General features: G+C 42.1%; 1 protein-coding gene across 1 annotated transcript; it reads left to right on the top strand.

Annotated features, from left to right (window-relative positions):
- Positions 1–1859: 1859 nt before the first annotated feature.
- LOC102560705 (sulfotransferase 6B1) lies at positions 1860–21376 on the top strand. The gene is made up of 7 exons (XM_019500569.2): positions 1860–2388; positions 9833–9945; positions 10345–10434; positions 11087–11213; positions 14242–14336; positions 18493–18649; positions 19130–21376. The coding sequence occupies exons 1-7, from the start codon at positions 2196–2198 to the stop codon at positions 19258–19260; spliced, it is 906 nt and encodes a 301-aa protein (XP_019356114.1). The 5' UTR covers positions 1860–2195; the 3' UTR covers positions 19261–21376.
- The last annotated feature ends 849 nt before the right edge of the window (positions 21377–22225 follow it).

The following is a 22225-nucleotide window of genomic DNA, read 5'->3' as shown; positions in this document are numbered from 1 at the left end:
CTTTGTGAGTCAGACAAGCTGTGTCCTGTGCCAGGGTTTCCCAAGAACACAGAGCTGATGGGTAACACAACTTCTGCTCGTATCAGACAGAGCTAAGGCAAGCCCAAGAGATCATCCATGCCTAGCCAAAGACAGACTACTTAGAAGAGTGGGCAGGACATTTTGCAAGCAACAGGATATTTTGTTGCCTTCCACAAGAAAAACATAAAGATCGTGAGACCATAGCAGGGGTTTGGGATGCTGGCACATTTTCCCCTTATTTGTTACATCTGGCATACATGTCATGCTCCTGAAGACTAAATAAATACATTTAACTTAAGTTTGCCCTTAATGTAGGGGTGAAACTTACTGACCTATGATACAGCAGAGGTGTGCTAGACCATGGCTGTCTAATTGGCAGCCTACAGGTCACATGGGGCCCAAGAAGGGTTAATGTGCGGCCCTTGCAGGCTCCTACTTGGCCACTACTCTCCTAAGCAGTTCAGCTGCTATTGCTTTCCCTTCCTCTCTCAGCCTTAGCTCCCTGCTCCTATCCACACAGGGCAGGGCAGGGCAGCAGACCAGACCAGACCAGACCAGACCAGACCATGGCACTGGGGTAGTCCACAGCATGGTGCAGTGAGGGAGATGAAGTGAGAGCTGACCATTGCATGGTGTGTGTGCGCTTCCCACATGCAGGCAGATTACTTACTACAGGTACCCATAGATTTAGTTCATCCAGAATTGATACATTTGACCTTTATTTAAACTGTTGCAAGTTTTAGCACAGATTCCATAAACATGCTTTTAAGCCGCACTATTGTACCTACTTGTACATAGTACAAACTATTTTATTACAAACATATTTTTGCTACTTGCATTTGCAGGTAGCAAATTTACTCGGGATTAGGGAGATTTACTGTGAAGTAAGCATGTGCATGTGTAGCATGTGGTTACTTCACAGTTATCTATGCTAATTCACTGTTGAGCATCTTGTGTAGATACACCCTCTCCTTATGGTCACCCTATAGTTGTGCTCAGTGTCAGCTACATTTAATCAACTTCTTATGTAATTTTGATTACTAAGCACATGCTGCTTCTGGCAGTAGTTAATGAGGGACAGTAGTTTGGCAATAGTTTAATGGGTTTAATAAGGTTTCCTTACATGCAAACATAAGATGATGAGGGGCTTTTTCCTATGTTGTTTGGGGGGGGAGGGGACCCTCAATTTCTTTTCAAGTAAATACAGAAACTTGAATTAGTTTGGATTGGGGGGTTGGGTGGTAATATGTTATCATAGATACTTCACAGGTACTTAAAGTGGGATAATGGACTGTAGAATGCTAGAATTAAAGGCTTTGTCCTGAGAAATCCAACCTGTTTTTAGCCTTAGAGTGGACACGGTAAAGTTGTTTTATGGGTGAAGGATATTGGAATATGGGTTTGATTGGGTTGTATTAATTCCCTATGGACAGTAGTAGGTTCTGATGTGGAGGGATTCATATGAAATGTTGAGTTATGGAGGCTGTCAGGTTTTGGCCAAATTAGAGCTTGATGTGTGCATTAGTAATAGACTTAAAAGAAAAAAATATGCAAAATCTTTACTATATAAAAATGTCAGTCTCTCCACAGTAAGATGTTAATTATCCTATAAAGGAGGAAAAGCAACTACTACCAACCTTTCACTTGCTTTTCACTCACTATTGATGTGACTCACCCAGTTTTACAACTCTTGGTTCTCACGCAAACCAAAATAACAAGGCATTAGATCCCAGGCTGCCCCTTAAAAGATCATGTTACACAAGGGGAAAATTACAGCAAGGGTGTTAGGTCAAGAAACTTTCTTATCATCATGACTTGTGGAGGGGCAAGACTTCTGATGCTCCTCCTCCTTCCAATTGTCATGTTTTGTTTACTCGCCACTCCTATCTGGAGAAAGCTTCATTTAAATGTAATCTACAATACCAATACATAGCGAAAGCAGTTACACTTTATAATATAAGGCGAAAAGTTCATGCTGCAGAGGCTTGTAGTTCAGGCTTTTTTTTTTTAGCTGTAGTTTCCCTCATTAAGCAAGAGGAGTACAGTCAGACATTGAGTTAGCAAAAAATTACGCAATCGAGAGTTCCTCACTCCACCTCCACAAACTAAAGAAATCTAGAAATCATTATCAATTGCGAGAGATTCTGGCAAGAGGCACACAGCAAGTTCTAGCCATGGCCAGCGACCCAGCTGTTAAAGAAATAGAGAGATTTATTGAAGAAGCTACTAGGAAAAAGTCTGAAGAGCTGCTGATTACCTACCAAGGGGTGTTTTACCCTTCATTGTGTAGTGCAGAAACCTTCCAAGCACTGGACATGATGGAAGTTAGAAAAGATGATGTGTTTCTTGTTGCTTATCCAAAATCCGGTGAGTAGTGACCTTTTGTGTACCCATGTGCATGCACAAAAATAAAGTTTCATAGATGCCAAACATATGATCATTTTTAGGAATGCAGAAAAGCACTAAAATTAAAATGCTGCTTGTAAGTAAAGCCTCATTTACTTACCACAGGGAACCAACGTATTAGGGAGCGCTGTGTAGCTCATATAATTTTAGATGCATGTATTTAATTTAGCAGTGACCTGGATATTGGGGCAGACAAATGATATTCGCTATAGTAAACTAAATGCCAAGAATTGTACAAAGCCATGGGGAGCTTAATAATACAAAGCTCCAGCACTTCAAAGCTCTTTGGTTTCTACAGCAAGCGTATCTCAATTTTTTATGTATATGCAGTACTATATGTGGTGGATAGATGGGAAGCCAAATCAGACTCTGAATTATTCCAAAGGTTCTCATTTCTTAAACACAGTTAATTAGAGCTATAAAACATAAAAGGCACAGGTTAGTATAAAAGAGACACAGGCAAGATTGTTCAGACAGAGAACAGTTAGGGTGGGATTTTCAAAAACAGTCAATATTGGCCCAGTTCTGCTGATGTTAAAATCGATGGGAGTAAAGGCCAGGCAGTTCAGAGCATGCAGCATACTCCATTTATACGCATTCCAGCAAAATGCATAATTTGCTTCAATGTATAACACAACTCAAATCCAAGTCCATTGACTTGTGTATTTGGAATAAACATTGGTTATGTGCATATCAGTTAAGTGCATGGTATAGGAGAAATTATTTGCTTAAGCTCCCAACCTGGAAAGGGAACACCTGCGAATACTCCTGACCCCAACGGGGCTGGTTTCCCAGCTGAAACTCAAATAAGCAGGAGACGAGGGTGTGGTCTTTCCAGTTTATTCAGCCCAAGGTCCCTCCACCTCAGAAAAGGCAGAGGGGCCCCGGTTGTACTCTTACACATGTATTTATATTCTCTGGTTACATGATATTTTCGCATGCGCAAAGCTTTAGCAGAAAATGACTAGTACTGCGTAACTTTTCTTTTACCTGCAGCGTAAGCTCCAATCAAAATAAAGTTTTAAAAAGGTTTACCAAATAAGGCACAGGAAGTTGTGGGCCCCTGAAGGTACAGGCTGCGCTTCCCCTATTGCTAAAGGAAACCCCTTTCTCTGCACACAATTTCTAACAATGGGCAGAAAGGGGGTGCAGATGATGAGGTGCATCCCATATAAAACAACATATTTTTCTCTGATTAAAGTAACTAGAAGCTTTACCAATATGCTAGGGGCCTACGTCTGTGTTATTCAGTTTGATCGAAGCAAAAAACAAATAATCTGCAGGGTTGTGAAATAGAAGTTTTATTACCAGGAGCAGCAAACGGATAGCAGAATTGCAGAACAAAGGATTGGTGGAACTTCAAGGCTATTAAAAAGAAGAGTGGATCTGTAACACCTGTGGAATGGAGAGTTTGGAAGGGAGTGGGTAGATTGTAATAAGCCATGAGATCAAGTGACTCCCTCAGCCAGCCCTGCACAACTAGAAATGCCACTGCCAGGCAGGTGGTTTTAAACTTTGAATGAAGCAGGAATCAAGGGGGGGGAGGGAAAGCAAGTGCACCCGTGCATCCCTCTGAATCTGTCCCTGATTAGGTGCATAAACTGCATTTTTGCAAATTATATTTCAGCCTTACTGTTTAACTAACTGAATTTTGCATACTAACTCCAACTATCTACTTCTTAACTAAGTGTTTTCCCTTTAACTGTGCTGGAAACAGTGAAGGGGAAACAATGGTCAAAATGGTGTCTTTGGAAGCCTTGTATTTGTGTCAGTTTGGGGCTGCTGATCCCACACTCGGTGTGATTACTTTGCATTCTCTACATCAGGTTGGATGAGTGCATTCTCTGGAGAGATGCACAGTTGTTTTTTTCTGTTCTGTGGCTGTGCACTTAAAAAAAATAAACCACAGTTGAAAATCCCAGCATCAGAACTGATAGTGACTTGGAACAGTTGTTCTGAAAGGCTTTTTTGGAAATGTACTTTGAAGAAGGATGTGAGGGAAGAAAGGAGTTTGCTTGACAAAAGAAGGCAAATGGAAAGCAATCTAATTAGCTAAAGGTTTCACCATTACATTGATACAGAAAATGTAGCTAGACTACCAAAAACATAGGCACAGGTGGAAAAAGACTGAAATGTGTAACTCTCCCTTTGTGCATTTCAAATAATAAAATAAACTAACTAGTATGTCTAACTTTTTCCCTCCGAGCTGTTGTCTGAGCAACTGCAGAAAAAAAAGTTAATTAAAGACCCAGGCTAAATTATTTTTTCTCTGGGATTTTCAGTTTATTTACAAGATTCTTGTCCAGCCAAGCTAATATAAACTGATGAAACCTGAAGCCACATGCTCTCAACATAAATAAAATATAAACAACCAAGGACAGAGCCAACCATTCTTTTCCCCAGGAGAACTCATTATTTAAGCACTAATCAGCCCCTTTTCTTGTGTTTTTATGAGTTTAACGCTAACTGGGCTGGTTCTCTGTTTCTTACGCACGGACACATACACACACACACCAGTTGCAACCTCAGTGAGATTTAACTCTTGTAATCCAGGTTGCTATCTGATTTGGGAACGTGTCCTACAAATGTATGAAGTAGCAGAATCTTTTTGGGGATGGAGGGGTGTTCTCAGCCCAATGCTAATTTCTGTTTCAGAAGCTACAATAAAACTTTGCTTTTCCATAGATTTCATAGACATTAGGGCTGGAAGGGGCCTCAGAAGATCATCAAGTCCATCCCCCTGCCCCAGGGGCAGGAAGTCAGCTGGGGTCACAGGATCCCAGCAAGATAAATGTCCAATTGACTCTTAAAGGAATCCAGAGTAGGTGCTTGCACCACCTCTGGCAGCAGCCTGTTTCAGGCCTTGGGGGCTTGGACAGTAAAGAAGTTCTTCCTTATGTCCAGCCTGAAATCGTCTTAGAGGAGTTTGTGACCATTTGACCTTGTCATCCCATGGGGTGCTCTGGTGAACAAGCATTCCCCCAGATCCTGATGCACACCCCTTATATACTTATAGGCAACCATCAGGTGCCCCCTGAGCCTGTACTTTTGCAGGCTGAAGAGTCCCATAGCTCTCAGCCTGTCATCATAAGACCTGTTTTCCTGCCCTCTGATCATGCACATGGCTCTTCTCTGGACTCTCTCCAGCTTCTTCACATCCTTTTTAAATTGTGAAGCCCAGAATTGGATACAGTACTCCAGCTGTGGCCTCACCAAGGCTGAGTACAGTGGGAGGATGACATCGAGGATTTGCTAGAGAAGCATCTATGGATGCAAGCCAAGTTTTGCTTGCTTTGCTGGTTGCAACATCACATACTATGTGATGTGTTCACAGCCTTCCATCCTTTACAGGCCTTTCTTTTTAGATGCAGGAGGTCCACTAGTTCCCTGCAGAGCCAAGGGGGCTGCTGTGCCCTTTTGCTGACTTTCCTCTGAGACAGGATAGACGTTGCTTGTGCTTTCAGGATCACGCCCTTGAGGAGCAACCACTCTTCCTGAACTCCCCTCCCCTTTGGGACATGGTCACTTAGGGCCATGCCAACAAGCCTCCTGAGCTTGTCAAAGTCAGCTTTCCTGAAGTTGAGGACTTCTGTTTTGCTGACTGACTTGTCTGCTTTATGGTGGATGGTGAAGGTGATCAGCTCATGGTCGCTGTCACCCAGCTTCTCTTTGATTGTTAGGTTGCTGATTAAGTCATCCTCCATTGCCAGTACTAGGTCAAGCAGTGCTTTGCCTCTCGTTGGTCCGTGGACTTCTTGAGTCAGATAGAGCTCATACACACTTTGCGACCATTCGGATGTGGCTGAGTGATCTTCCCATGAAATGTTGAAATCTCCCATGACAACCATGCATCAGGAGCGCGTAGCCTCATCTAGTTCCCTGGCGAATTCCTGGTCAAGCTCTTGATCCTGGTTAGGAGGTCTGTAGTAGACCCCCACTATTGTGTCTCCTGTGCCTTGTTTGCCATGGATTTTGACCCAGAGAGTTTCCAGTCATCCCCCCTAGGTGCCAGTGTCAGCTTGCAGGGACGCATAGCTTTCTTTGACATAGAGAGCTACCTGCCCCCCACCCTTTTTGCCCATACAGTCTCTCCTGTACAAGGTATAGTCGTCTATACCTGTGGCCTAGTCATAGGTGGAGTGCCCCAGGTCTCCATTATCCCTATGAGATCATAATCCTTTTGGCTTAGCAGGAGGACCAGTTCCTCCTGTTTGTTCCCCAAGCTTCTGGCATTCATGTGCAGGCATATAAGTGCCCCATTGGGGGCCCTTACCTTTCCTACAGATCGCTTTGGGGCTGGGGCAGGGGTGGGTTCCTTGAGTGTCTTAGCCTGCTGGATTTACAAAAGCTGCCCAGTGGGCTTGCAGTGGCAGTACTCCCCCCATTCCCCCGCAGGCTCAGTTTAAAGCCCAGTCGAGCAGGTCAGTCAGTCTGGCTGAGAAGAGCCTCCTCCACAGCAGAGTGAGGTGGAGGCTGTCTTTTCCCAGCAGCCCACTGCCTCCCTCACCAAAGAGTGGGCTGTGATCATGGAAGCTGAAGCCTGGACTTTTTTTTTTTTTTTTTTTTTTTTTTTTTTTTTTGAAAGTTTTAAGCCTTTCATGTTGGAAAAAATGCCAGATATATTTTTTTTATACTTGATTTTTCTCAAAAGTGGCTTTTTTCCAGTGATGGATCAGAATCAAATACAGTTACTCTTCTTGGCTGGAGAGAGACATTCAAAAAGCCTGAGCCTGAACTGATTCAGTCTTTGCAGGCTAGTCTAACCTGCAGAGAGTGAACCAGTTTGCAAGTGGATAGATGTTCAGAACATGCCTGTAGTGACTTAAGCCCGAAGCCCAGGACTGCTAGAGCAGTCCTCTTTTCCACAGGGAAGCTGAGCTGAGGATCAGGGGCATGGCCAGGCCCCAGCAGGCCCACCCCAGTGGCTCCCTGACAGGAGGAGCAATCCTGGCACACATGGATGCCCAACCCCAAAGGGAAACTCTTTCCCCTCCTCCCTCTCTTCCCACTGCCGTGGCGTGGCTCCAGCCAGTGCTATGCAGGGGGAGGGAGTGGAGTCTGCCCCATCACTGGGACTCTGTTTCCTGTGCCTGCAGCTCCAGCACTTGCAGCAGAGCAATCCCCACACTGGAGCCTGCTGCCTCCCCTGCTCCCTGCTGCGCAGGTCCCCACACTCTGCCGGGAGTGGAGGGAGCTCCAACCCCTGCTTCCATGCAGAATCCAGGACAGGGCTTCCCCGCTATGAATGTAGAGCTGCAGGTGCATGGTGTGGAGCCCCAGGGATAGAAGCAGCCAAGCAGGCTGCACAGGGCTGTGCTTCTTGTCCCCAGTGCAGTGCTGGCTGCCTCTGTTCCTGGGGCTCCATGCCACGCATTTGCAGCTCTGCACTTGCAGCGAGGAAGCCCCGTGCTGGATTCTGCTCAGAAGCAGGGGGTGGGGCTCCCCCCACTCCCTGTGGAGCGCAGGGACCTGCGCAGCAGGGAGTGGGGGATTGTGTTCAGTACACACACCTGTTTGTTTATTATTTCTGGACTGTTTTTCTTTATGTTCCACACCAGCTTGGGTATGTCTCCTTATAACCTTCACTTTAATTGTTTGTATGGCTCCTTTGAACTAGGATTTGTGATTTCACTCATAGGGCAAAGCCATTCAGACTTGTTACCTTGCCTGATGATTTGCATTAGTTATTTCCAAGTAATTCAAGATCTTACAGTTATATATAATGCATGTTTCATTATTATTCTATAAACCATATGTAGCCTGCATCTGGGACATCTCAGTATAATGGTCTTTTAAACTTCCATGCTTCCAAGATCTTAAATCTATCACAAAGATGAAGTAGATCTTGGATCCATCAAAATGTTGGGGGATATGCTAAATATCTGGGTTTTCCTTAACTTCTTGGAAGCTCTTTCCTCAAATTTATCTTCCTTTTTGTTCCATTTTTTTCCCTTTTCTCAAGTATCCTCCATCAAACTTTTTTTCTGTTCACCTTATCTGTTATTCTCCCCAATTCTCTCTTTTTTTATTTCCATTCTTGAACTCTCCTGAAATATTTTTCTTCACCTTTGCTCACCCTCTTATGCTGAGGTGGAGAGGAATCCTGCTCGCTATTCTTCAGCCTTATAGCGAGTCTTCCTACAAGGCACCTATTCTACTGCTGATGCTCTTTATTGTCCCAACTGAGCATCCCTGAGTCAGTTGCTTCTGTGTTCTTTTTCACATCTAGGCTAAGTACAGACAGTCAAAAAGCCCAACTCTGAATCGATTCAATGTTCGTAGATTGAAGTCTGAGCTATGTAGATAGAACTAATAAGCGAACGAACAGACATTCACTTTCGATTCCAGAAATGCAGCCACAAGTGCAGTGGCCCAAGTCAGAAGCTGAGGGTGCTAGAGCACGCCTCCCTGTTCGGCTGGAGCAGACAGCTTGGGCTAAGGCTAGCCCATCTACCCTGCGAGGGGGTATAGGGGAGGTGCAAAGCATCCTGGGATGGTGGAGGACTGAGAGTTAACTTGAATTTGGAGGGGAACTGGGACAGAAGTTCAATAAAGTGATTCAACTTAAATCAGTTAAGTCTGATACTACATCCATCCAGGTTTATCTTAAACTGGTTTCAACCGTTTTGAAAGCAGTTTATGTATGCTGAACTTCTTTTGTGTTACAGATTTGAACTGGTTTTCAATCACTTATACTGGCTTGTGTGTAATTTCTGTCCCTAGCCCTAAAGTGAAAAGAATTCCCTTAACTGACTAGGGTTATAAAGAAAGAATATATAGCAGTTTGCAGAATTTGCAGGAATAGCTTTTAATTAATCATCTTCACTTGTTCTCTTTGCTCTTCAATTTTGAATGGAAAGTACAAGAATTCTGTGGTCTTTTTTAAACTATTTCCACCATATTCCTGTGCTGCTGCCTATTTATCATATATAGCAGAAGCAGCAGCCAAAGTACCTATTGGAGGCATTATATGCATAAAGGCAAACCCTAAAAGACAGCTGCCCTGGAAAATATGACTGACTGTGCAGAAGTTGAATAATACTGCACAGTGGCATGTCACAGCACAGACAGTGCTAATATGCTACTGCATAGTATTTTTAGGCTACTGGGAAGTAGTGTCACATAAAAGACTTTCGCTGGCACTACTGTGCAGTAAATCCAGTTACTTTGCCTTCATTTAGTACTTGCTAATGCACAGACTGCACAGTAGCGTCTCATGTAGACGTGCCCCTAGTTGCAACAAGTACAGGAAATCCATTCTCACCTATAATACAATACTAAGGAGATATCATCAACTTAAAAATCACAATTTTCTTTTGGAAAATTACAGGTGCCCTGGATATTTCACAGGTTACAATTTTAGAAGTCCTAATTTCCTTCTCTAAACTGTTTTATTCTATTTCAGGAACTAATTGGGTTAAAAAGATATTAAATGACTTGACAGCTTCACTTCAAAAAGAGGCACCCACACTGGAGCAACACATGATGCTTGAATTTGGAAAGCCAGAAAAATTTCAGGTCAACATTGACCAAATTTTGAAATGTATTTTTAGCATCCAGTATTTTTAATTGTTTCTGTTTTTTTTAACAACCCAGATTAGAACAAAACATGTTACAAAATCATAGATGTTTTTTCATGCTGGAAATTTGAAGTTGATTCTGTCTTAATTTCTGTTACTCTTGGAAATCTTAGCATAAAGTATTGAACCACAGAACTAAGTGTGAGATGATAAAAAGAAAAATATTAATTTAACCCTAACCTCAAGCCTAGAAAAGGAGAGAAAACACTATCTGACACTTGCACCCTTTTTTTAACTTCAAAGTAAACATATCAGTATCATAAACTGTCAGCATCTTTGAGGTAGAAGTTTTATGGCTTTTTTTTTTTTTGCTTACACTTCTTCTGTTTTGCTTTAGAAAATAAAAGATTCATCTTCTCCACGAGTTTTTTACACACATCTCCATTATGATAATATTCCAAAGTCTGTCTTTGAAAAAAAGGCTAAGGTAAGTGACTATTTTAATAAGGGTTGACAACTTGACATTATCCATTTTCTGAGATAATTCGTATTTTCTCCTGTCAGTTGATCTCTGTATGGCTTCTGTAGAACATGATGCATTTTATTCTGACAGGGCGTGTCTACATGTATGCATTTACTGTGCAGTAACCAAAATTACTGTACAGTATGGGTGCTTGTCTACACTGCACAGTAAATATGGTGACTTATGCCTACTTGAGTGGCTGTAAAGTAATGGGCTGTCAGGCTCTGGAATGGACTCCCAAGGGAGGTGGTGCTCTTCCCTACCTTGGGGGTCTTCAAGAAGAGTTTGGATAGATATCTGGCTGGGTATTATGATCCCAGTACTTGTTCCTGCCCAAGGCAGGGGGTCGGACTTGATGATCTGTTCAGGTCTCTTCCAACCCTAGAAACTATGAAACTATGTACAGGAACTGAAATTTAGAAACAAAGCCTAGCCTGCAGGCAAGTTTGTATACTTGTAGAGGCAGATCTTGTGCCTCCACAGGCTTCCTCTGACTTTAGCGGAGCTCTGTTGAGCAATAATGGTTTTCCCATACAGTGTACCTGGCAAGATATGAATATGTTTTTAACACAGGCTACTTGTAATCAAGACTCATTTTTCTTTCCTGTTTTAAAAGGTAGTGGTTGTATTTCGAAATCCAAAAGATACAGCTGTATCCTATTACCACTTCTATAACAACAATCCTGTGCTTCCAACTATGAGCTCCTGGGATGAGTTCTTTCAAAAGTTCATAAGTGGAGAAGGTACACTTGTTATATCTTAGCAATATTTGTTCTTAGCTATAGTTTTAATAGTGCACTCATTATACAATTTATAATTATACAAATACAAAATAACCTGGTGGGGAATAGCCTCAAATAGACCCGGTAAGAACAGCAATGAGAATAACACCAATTTAAAGTGAAGCTCTACTATAGAATAAAAATGGCATTGTGAGTACCATATACATATCAGTATGTATATGAGTGCATCTACATGAGACACTTAATGCCCAGTAGACTAATTCTACTGTACACTAGCATGTCATGGCAAAAACCGTGCTAATGTGCAGTAGAATTTGTCTGCTGCCAATTAAGCATCACAAAAAGACTGTGCACCATTGCTACTGTGCATTTATGTAGTACCTCACATTAGAGAAACTAAACTTAATGCACAGTAGCAATGGTACATTAATGCCCATGTAGATGCACCTGGTTATTTCCAGATGAAAGGTATTTTGTTAAAAAATAAAAACATTGTTTATAACTGCCAGTTTTTCAAATTCAAGCTGGGACTGTGAATCAAGTTGAATTCTTCCATTCTTCTGCTTCATCACCACAAACAATGATGGCAGTTCTTGAGGCTACATTACACCTCCAAAAAGTTTGAACTTCCAAGCTGGCATGCTGTTCCAGTGATGGAAAATGGAATAGGTTCCATTCATATATCCACAACTGCTTCAGCTCTGCAGAGCTACCAGAGTAAAAAGGGGTAAAACAATATTTTATTTATTCAAGTCAGTAGATATGGCTTTGGTTACATGAAGGGAAACAGATCTGAGTAAGATCTGAGTCAGAACCATGTTTTATACAACCATTTTTCAGAGTAGAACTGAATTTTAACACCAGGCTCACTCTAATCCCCTTGTTATGCTAGCTGCTATGGTTCTCAAATGGGTTTCAGGGTTTTTAGTAATTTGCTGATAAGTTTACCTGAAACATTGTACATTCTTTCCTTTTTAAAAATGTATTTGACTGCTTTTTACTCCTATTATTTTTGCAGTGCCACAGCAGTTATGAAATCAGGAAATGAACTATGTTACAATTTAGGGCTGTGAGAAGCTTCGGTTGCTGATTTGATTCGACAGAGATTCAGCCTGATATGGTGCTGAATCTCCTCATCTGAATCGAATCAAGAGACCCTTTAATCTCTCTGAATTGAATCGGAACCCTCCGAATTGATTGGGAGAGATTTGGAAAGATTTGATGATTCGGACATAGACACAGCTTTAAATGTTTTTTCTACATACCTCAAGGTGCCAGGTGGCTTGTGAATGCTGAGATACTGGGGTGGATGGAGCTTCCCCAGTGTGCTCAGCAGCAGACTCAGAAGTGGACCAGAAGTACTTCCGGTCCACTTCCGGGTCCACTGGGGAGTGTGTTGGGGGGCCCCCTGTACCTCCCCGGCTTGGCGATTGGTGCCTCCTAGGTCTGGGGGTCCCCCTGCGGCTGATCACCAAGCTGGGTGGGCACGGGGGTCCACCCCGACGTGCTCAGCGGCGGAACTGGAAGTGGACCGGAAGTATTTGTGGTCCATTTCTGAGTTTGCCGCCAAGCACGTGGGGGAGCCCTGCTGTGCTCCTGTTGGATGCTGCATCTACCCCAACATCGCAACATTCACAAGCTGCGCTGGTACCTTGAGGTATGTAGAAAAAACATTCAAAGCTATGTCTGTGTCTGAATTGCTGATTCTCTGAATCAACATCAAATCTTCAGATTTGGATTCGGCCGAATTGAATTGGGACGCTGATCCAAATCAACGAATCAAATCACTGTCCCCAATTTGGGTTGAATCCGAATCGAATACAGCCCATTTCACGCACCCTTTTTACAATGCTCAGGGTTGAAAGGGACATAGAGAAACATCTATCCTGTAATGTGTGGGGTACATATGGTTTCAGTGCAGTCTTACTCTTTGTTCCAACCCCTTTTACACTGTTTTGCAGTGAAGAGGCCAGAAAGCAGCTGGATTTGAGCAACTGAAAAACCTCTGGAGTAGGAGAACTTCCAGCTCATACAAAGCTTGCATACTTGATTTTGTACCATTATAAATCCTAGTAAAGGGCCTATATACAGAGGCTATCTCCGCTTCACATATGGGGACCACTGCTACTTTAAATTACACTAAAGCTTGGGCTAAACTGAACAGAGAATCAGCAACCATGAAAAAATACCCCACAGTTCTTGCTGCTGCACTTAAATGAAACTTACAGCATAGGATCTGTATCATATTTTAATTAAATAAAATATACTGGCTGAAACTAATTTTTAATTCAGCTTAAGGGCCTACTTCTGCAAGCACTTAAGCATGTGATAACTCTGTTTAGGCTAAAAGCTTCACTTAAGTAAATCCTGTATATGGTGTTTGCTGAACCTTAAACATATTTGTGCTTTTACATTTTAATTTTTTTCACACTTGATAAGTGTCAGCCAGGTTATGTGATAGGAGATGCATGCACTCTTCTAATATTTATACACTATTTTATTCCTGATCACTTTAAAGGATATTAAAGAACTAATTAGTTGTAAACATTTACTTTAACTTGACAGGTAGAAGCTTACTGTTTGGTTTGAAAAGAAAAATGGGCAAAGAAAGTGAAAAAAAATCCTGGAACAAATGATGTCTAAGACAGTGGTTCCCAAACCCTGACAAATTGCGCACCACCAACTTAAAACAATACAACCTGAAGTACTACCCTCAAATTTTCCAGTTCAACCTTAAGTACCACCAGCAAATTTTTGTCATATAAATTAATTATAATAAATCTGTTAACATGTACCACTGAGAGGTGATCTGCGTACCACTAGTGATACCCGTACCACAGATTGGGAACTGCAGGTCTAAGATAAGGTCTTTCATAGAAAAGTAGTAAGAACAGACTGCAGAAATATTTAGACAGTCTAAGCTTTCCAGGATGATATAATGAACTTCATATATAAATTAAATCTAAGTGCTAATTTGAATAAATATTCAATTTCCTTGACTTACTGTATTTGCTCTATTCAATTTCAGTCTGCTGGAGCTCATATTTTGACCATGCGCTTGCTTGGAACAGACACATTGATGATGAGAATATTTTGATAATCACATATGAAGAACTGAAAGAGGTGATTTTTACTATAAATTAGAAATTGAAAAGACATATCAGACCATTGAGCTGGGATGAATAGGGAGTTTGGGTGGTTTTAGGGTCATTGGTAGGATCTGAGAAAGAAAGGAGTAGGTTTGCATCAGTTTTTCTCAAAGACTCCTTTTAGGTCACAAATAGAAAGTCTGGAACTTAGAATTCTGCAGATATTAGGTAACAGCTAGAAGAGCTAGTGAGTGGAGAACAATTTTACTAGAGCAGGGGTATCAAATGCAGATCAGTTGGTGGGTCATGTTTCCTGCTAGCAGCCAGAGAGTTAATGCCACTGTGGCTCACCCCTGTCACTGACTGCTGCTGATTTTTGTAACCACCGGTGATTGAAAATGGTAAATTTGGTGGTGGAAAAACAGGGGTGGTGAGAAGGTGCCTAACTGCAGTGACAGCTCTGTTAATCCAATGGGTGCTGGCTGTGCCAGTACAGTAGTCCTGGCAGCCATAGCAAAAATCACCACAGGCCAGATGACCCACTTCCACAGGTTGTATTTGGCCTGTGGGCTGAATGTCTGAAACCCCTATCCTAGAGGAAAGGCTCATCAGAAACATAACTCAGAACTCTGAACCAAAAGTGGTGAGTAAACTGTGAAAGATGAGGGTATATTTTGACTTGTGGACTTTGTAAATAATTGCAGACATGAGGAAGAGAGATACTGACTTAACTATTGGGGACCCTTATGTTGTTGGAACAACTTAGAGGGAGTAGAGAAGTGGTGCTTTCTTTAAGGGGTAAACTGTACATCCATATGGGAGAGTGTTCAGTGATGGTATCCTGCCACAGTCATTAGTTAAATCTGATATAAAATTGCTTCATTTAGTATATTCTCAGTGTCTTGTCCAGTCCAGATCCATTTTGTTCCAGGCAAATTATGCTTTCCTGTGCTCTATTTTCAAAAGATGAAGAAGGCAGGCATGATGTAGCAGCCATTTTAAAATCTCCTTCTGGGTATTTCTGATTAATTAAGGTGTCACTTATGAAAGCTTATGCACCTCTGATTTAGTCTATAAGGTGTGAATATACTCTGGTTTCTGCTTGTCTTGTATGAGACATGTGATTAGATAACCCATTCCCATTTTTCATTCTCAGCACAAAGACCCTGATCATGAAACACTGATGGAACTAATTCATTTTAAGCATGCCCCATTGTCTGTGAGACCCCCGAAACAATTAAATTACACTGTTGTTAGGATGATGATCAGGGATCTACGTTTTCCATTTCCCATGGAAAAGTGGGGAAAAAAAACACTGGATTTTCCCTTTTAACAGAGGGAAAAAAAGATTTTTAATTTTAACGGAGATATTTGCAGATTTTCCACTTCTGTAGAGCTCTCTGCAGGATGGCAGAGTTCCAGCCTGCAAAAGCTTCTCGCAAAAAGGGCGGCAAACCCTAAGCTCTGTCCCAAGGGGGAAGGGAGAGCGGGAAGGTGTGGGGCCTGAGACTCTCAGTCAGCTGGGGTTTGGCTCAGCCTCACTTTCCCTCCTGGAGCCTTTGAGGTAAGTGGGACTTGCAGGGGAACTGGGGGCCAGCTGGAGGCCCCCTCTGGCAGGGCTGAGGAGAGCTGCAGGTCAGGGATTGGGGGCACCTGCAGGGGTGGGGGGGTCCAATGGGACAAGTGCAGATGCTGGTGACTGCCAGGGCTGGGGGGGGAGGGTTGGTGGCTGTGGGAAGAGATAGCGGGATGAGTGGGGAGCATGATGCAGGTGTGTGGGTCTAAGGGAGTGGGGAGGTGTCCATGGGAAGCCCCGCGTGGAGGGCCAGCTCAGCCCGATAGCACATGGACTGGTAGCTGCATGCCATAGGGCTGGGTGGGAAGCCACACATGGAGGCACCAAGTTGTGCACCATTGGGTGGGTGGGCTTCTGCTTGCTTTCATGTGCAGCTTCCCGCTGGAGTGCACATGGCGGCATGGAGACCATCTGGCCCAATGGTTTGCAGCACCCACCTGCACTGCCATGGTCTACATTATGGCACAGAGCCAGCCTGGTCTGGTTCAAAGGTGTGCGCCAGTGGCATGGAGCTGGCCTGGCCCAGCAGGTCCAAGATCTGGGACTCAGCCAGAGGTGCATACTGCTTGGGGCTCTGCCTTCCATGGCCATGAGCTCCCCCAGGGCCCGCCATCTGCTACTGCTGAGCTGCCGGTGGTGGGGGCTGTGTACCACAACCCCTCCCCCCACACACCCCTTCACAACCCCTCCACAAATCCCACACCTGTTCACAAACTCCACACACACACCCACACCACTTCACAACCTCCCCACAAACTCCCCCCACACCTACATCCCCAACACTGCTTCACAACCCCTCCACAAACCTCACACCTGTGCACAACCCTCCCACACCCACTCCCCGCACACCCATTCACAAGGCCCCCACAAACCCCACACCTGCCCACAAATCCCACATATTCCCTTACCCCTTCACAACTCCCCCAGAAATCCTACACCTGCCCACAAATCCCTCACATACACCTCACACTCACCCCCAGCCATATGAAGTACCTGCATATATTTTAAACAAAGCCCAAATAGTGTTACATTAGTTTAATTTGTAAAAAAAAAATAAAAATAAAAAAAAATAATAATGCATTTTGCATAATGTTGAGTTTTCCTGCACATAATTTTGAATTTTTCTCTGTATAATTCTCTGGAATGTACAGAGTGGTCTCAGCAGGAGTTCTGATTTTCCATAATAAAAAACCCTAAATCAAATGCCAAAATGTATAGGTATTTAGAATGCAAGAAGCAATTTTTGTGGGTGATATCCAGGGATCCTGATTTACTCTGTTTAAATATCCAAAATTATCTGATTAAAAAAATCCATGTCTTTCCATGATTAAAATGAAATGCCACTCATATAGGTATGAGTTGAACATTTATTCTTTAATATATTTACAATTTAAAAGCAGTTTTAAAGCCTTAATCGTTACATAAAATAAATGCTAAATACCTATATATTTTTGTGTTTGATTTTGTTTTTTTATCATAGAAAATCAGAGCTACCCCTGCCCGGGACATGAGTCCAGCTGTGGCTATCCCTCTCACTGGTTTGTGGTGTGAGCAGCCCTTATTTGCTGGTGCCCCTCACTCCAAAGCCAGAACCTCCTTCAAGCCCACCAGTGCCCCTCACTCCCAAACCACAGCCCCCTGTCTCCAGCAGTGCCCCTTACCCCAGTCCGTTAGTCCTTGCACTGCTGGCAGTGAAGCTGGCATGGGGGGTTTGGCAGTAGCAGCAGCACCGGCAACTAGTTTTGCCACCCCTCCCATGCTGAGTCCCGCCTACTGGGCCACGGAGGCAGCTCCTGCCCATACCAGTCTGGCCAGGCTGCAGGCCTGTGCCCTGCTGTGGGTGCACAAATCTGAGGGAGCATGTGCCCCTCAGACACATTGCCTATGGTGCCCAACCCCACCCTGGGAGTGTGTGCAGCAGTGGGGAACCAGCCCCCCTGCCAGCTCCCCGCCCTCCTGATGAGCCAGCCATGGTTCTCTCCTGCTCCCCAGTCAGGCCCCCTGGCCACACATTCCCACCCCGGGTACCATCCCAGCTGGGCAGCGATCACAGCCCTAGCTGCCAACCCTGCCCCACTCCTTCCCTCACTGCGGGGGCTCGGGATGAGCTGCTGCCACTGCCACCTCAGTCTACCCACTTCTGCCCCCCCCCCCCACATGTCACTTATGCCCCCTTACCTATAGACTTACCTGCAGAGAGATGCAGGAGCCGCTCTCTACCTGTGATCACCCTCCTCCTGCTCCCTCCAGCCCCAAGCACTCCCTTGTATCCTCAGATCTCTCAACCTACAGGATGTGTACATTTACTCTTACAATTTAAGATTCTGCAATAACAGTTCCTGCTGTTACACAAAAATCTCCTCAATTGCAATAATTAGGAAAAATGCAAAATATTAAGAACGATTCCTTCCTGTATTTCCGTTTTGGAGAGGGAATTATAAAATATTATCTAAAATAATCACCTTTCCCACAACCTTTTTTGGTTGAACTTAATACTCTAATCCTGTGTGTTGTGGCTTATGTAAGAATGACATATGTTAATATGATACAACAGTACAGGAAAAGATCAGACATATTCACTTTGACTTGATTCCACCACATTCTTGTTTTTCAGAACCTGTATGAAGGAGTGAAAAAAATAGCTGCATTTTTGGGTTTGACTCTGCCTGAGGAAAAGATGCAATCTATTGCAGAAAATGCCACTTTCCAGTCAATGAGCAGTAAATCTGCAGAAACACATGGCAAGTTTGGTCCTATTATTTTCAGAAAAGGTAGATTTCTATAGCATGATTACTCAAGTTTCAATCCAAAAATCATCAAATAAATGTTGATCTAGAGAGTTAATTATTATTTTTTTTAAGTTATTAAGATATGTGCCCTGTGTGAGCTCTGTTGGGAGGTCCCAAATGCAGGACTAATGCTTTTGAATCATGGCTGAAAATTAACTTTCATCTTTTGAAAAAAAGATTTTCAAAACTAGCTGACTACTGAAGCACCTACTGCTATTCTTTCAAAATGAGATTGGGGGGAAAAATCTCTTGGTTATAAAAGGTGCTTGCAGAGATGCATGTAAAAGTCACTGTAAGACTTTCACTTTAAAGAATCCTGCCAACATTTGTATAAGCAACATGTGGATTTGAAATGAGGTAATAAGGTCAATCTTTCAACAACTTGGGTCAACATTTCAATATTCTTTATCTGAATTGTGCTTTTTTGAGGAATATTAATTTGTCTGTTTCATTGTTTCTGAGGTGTTGTTCAAGATTGGAAGACCCTCTTTACTGAAGCTCAGAGCCAGGAAATGGATGCAAAATTTGAAGAGTGCTTAGCAGGAACTAAACTGGGAGCAGTGTTAAAATATGATGTATACTGCAAATTCTAAATCTTGTAACATCAGAATTATGTTACCATGTGTTCAACAACAGTACCTACTTTACTATTAAATATGATTGTCCTAAATAAATATGCCATGAATCCTAGATCAAAGTAATCTAGACTTCCACATATTCATTAGCAAAATAAAAAGTCTGAAAGCACTGTAAAGTCACTAAGACCAACTTTTCCTCATTGATACGTATGCAAAAGAACTTAAGAACATATGGCTAGGATACTAAAGTACTCACAGCTATTTCAAATTACTAATATTTTCTTGATCTGCCATTAATCCATATTAATCCCTGTTCCACATCCAAACATTTTGAAAGTTCAAGCTCCTTAAAATTTTCCTGGTATTTTGCTTTGGACCCATCTTCAGTAATTGACTTGGTTTTCTATACAACTTGTGCTGTCTGATACCTTGTATGAGGTTCTTGTGCTATTCAGGAGTTTAGTGATCAATTTTTTATTGTTGCAGAAGTCTATCAGGAGGGTGCATTGGCATTCTATGTAAGATCCAGTGACGTTTAATCTATTAGTGATTTAGAAAAAGGGGATGACTGATAAAGCAGCAAAAGTTGATACTGAAAAAAGGCATTTAGTAAAGACCAAGAAGAATGTCAGAGAGCTAAACAGAGTGAAAAGACAAATACAGTTAATTGATGATAAATCCAAAATAATGCATATTGTCAGGAAAGTTTAACTGCTTATATCATATCAGGTTCTAAATGAAACGTATCAGTGTAGAAATAGGACCTTGACAACACTGCAGACAGCTCTATGCACACCTCGGCCAAATGTACAGCTGTGATCTCAAAAGGCAAGCAAAGTAGTATGGAGCAGAAGGAACGGTATGGAGGACAATATTAATAATTAAATACTATGAATCAATGGGCTAGCTTTGTTTGAGATAATGTATATGATCCTCTTCCCACCATTTAAAAACAATAATGAATTAAAAGAGCTTCAGAGAAGGGTGATTAAAGACTTGGGAGAAAATCAATTGAAGAGATATTGACAAGGAGGTGCAACTAAAGTATAAAACAAGATATGTCCTCAAGAAGTCAGAAATTCCAGGTTTTTTGTTTGGGTTTTGTTTATTGTCTTAGTATATTGAGAGGGATGAGATATTAGTATATCAAATAAAATTAAAAGATGACATATTTAATGCTGATAAAAGGAAATCGTTTTTAAACAACATATAATTATGGTTGTGTATAATTAATTCAGATCAAGGAAGCCGTGGAGATAAGATAAACGCATTTTGAAAGACCAAAAAAAAAAATTGAAAGTGATATTAAGTCTTCTGCTTTGTACTTCAGGACTTATGCCAATTCCTACTAACAAAGATAACTGTTGTGGGAACAGGGGAAATCTTCCACTTCTATTTGCTGCAGAAGTTATTGCACCTTCCTGTGAAACATCTTGTACTAGTCACCTTCAAAGATAAGACATTAAACTACATGGACATCAAATCCAGATAAATATGGCAAGTCTGATGTTGATTCAGAACATTAAGGATTTCAGCCATGAATTATACCAGTATCTTAGGCAAGGTTTTGTTTTGATATCTTATATAGGGGAAACTGTGTAGTTGGGAGAGTTGTTGGACAAAAGGTGTTAGGGTGTATTGCATCACTCTGGGTAGAGGAAGAGGTAATTGCTGGGGCACTGCTGCCCTCTGCTGGAACCTTTTTTCTCCCTGTGCGCATCATTATTCTCTGCATAAAAACAGATCGAGTAATAGTTTGTGTAGCTATCACTCTTTTCTCAACCCTTCTAAAATCAGTGTTAGTGAGAATTGTAAGCTGTGTAGCAAAAGGCCAAAATTTATGGATTTCTTTTCTGTGAATAGGAAGCAGGTGCTATCTTATATACATAATAGATCGAATGGTTCATTTTGGCCTTCGCAACTATGAATTGGATCACTATACCACCTCAGTCACACATTACCTTGGAACTTACTTTGGTATTGATTCATGGTACTTGTAAATTTGGTTTTGTGTGTTTTCCCCTCTCTATCTGCTCATTGATAGTAAATCAGTAGGTGTTCCTGGGTCTTTGCTGTGCTTGAGATTTTTTTTTTTTTGTGCTGTCAACTAAATAAACCTGTAGAAATTGAAGTTATTTTGCCTCTTTGCAATGGGCTTTGCATATCTATAATGATGCTGTAGTGAAGAGTATTTTATGACCAAACTCCAATAATTGGTCAAGCTTGTGAGGTCCTGTACTCAATAATATATTTCTATTTGGATGTAATGTAATAGTGTTTAAATGTTGCAACTTATTCATTCCGAAAATTTCAAGGAAAGAGCATTTTTGGGAGACAGCATGATGGAGAGGGTACACATAGCCCCAAACATATGAGGAGAGAATGTAGGATACTTATGTGGAGGAGGGGAGAACACAGATCATGCAAAGATCCTTACATGGGGGGCAAAGCTAATTGAGACTGATATGAAGACAGGCAAATCAGCAGGATCATCCATCTCTCTCATCAGTGATACCATATCTATCCTTCCACACATCAAAGGTGATGTATTCATATTTCTTCATCCATATTTGTCTTTTTGAACCTTTTTGTCTGGTGACTCCCAACTTCTAATAGGTTGTCTTTTCAGGTTACTCTTACATCACCTAATACCTAGGGAATCCCTAGGGAATTGCTGTCACCTAATGCAGCTGTTAACACTTTTACTTCTCCATTTCTTCCTAAGAAAATTAAATATTTCATTTTGAGAAGGCTGGTAGTTGTTATATTTTGTCCCATTGTTCATCCCTTACAGCAGATCTTGTGACTAAGTTTACTTCTGGACCATCTATCTCCCTATGCAAAGCTTGCTTAGGTTTGAGGTCTACTACTCATGCCAAGCCTCTGTTCTGTTTGTTGGTTGTCTTCTTGTCTTGCCATCAGCTCAAAATCCAGAATTTATATCTGCTTTTTTAGTGAATTTGTGTTTTACATACCTTTT

The sequence above is a fragment of the Alligator mississippiensis genome, chromosome 1 (assembly GCF_030867095.1).
Source record: "Alligator mississippiensis isolate rAllMis1 chromosome 1, rAllMis1, whole genome shotgun sequence".
Classification (NCBI taxonomy): domain Eukaryota; kingdom Metazoa; phylum Chordata; order Crocodylia; family Alligatoridae; genus Alligator; species Alligator mississippiensis.
Note: the sequence above shows the minus strand (reverse complement) of the source record. Positions and strands in the feature narration are given on the sequence as shown.

What these genes read in the sequence shown, in the direction of transcription:
- LOC102560705 (XM_019500569.2), top strand. Translation starts at nt 2,196, where the DNA reads ATGGCCAGCGACCCAGCTGTTAAAGAAATAGAGAGATTTATTGAAGAA. An exon ending in TCTTTGAAAAAAAGGCTAAG is followed by an intron (nt 10,435 to 11,086) that starts GTAAGTGACTAT and finishes CTGTTTTAAAAG; the next exon opens with GTAGTGGTTGTATTTCGAAA. An exon ending in TCCTATTATTTTCAGAAAAG is followed by an intron (nt 18,650 to 19,129) that starts GTAGATTTCTAT and finishes ATTGTTTCTGAG; the next exon opens with GTGTTGTTCAAGATTGGAAG.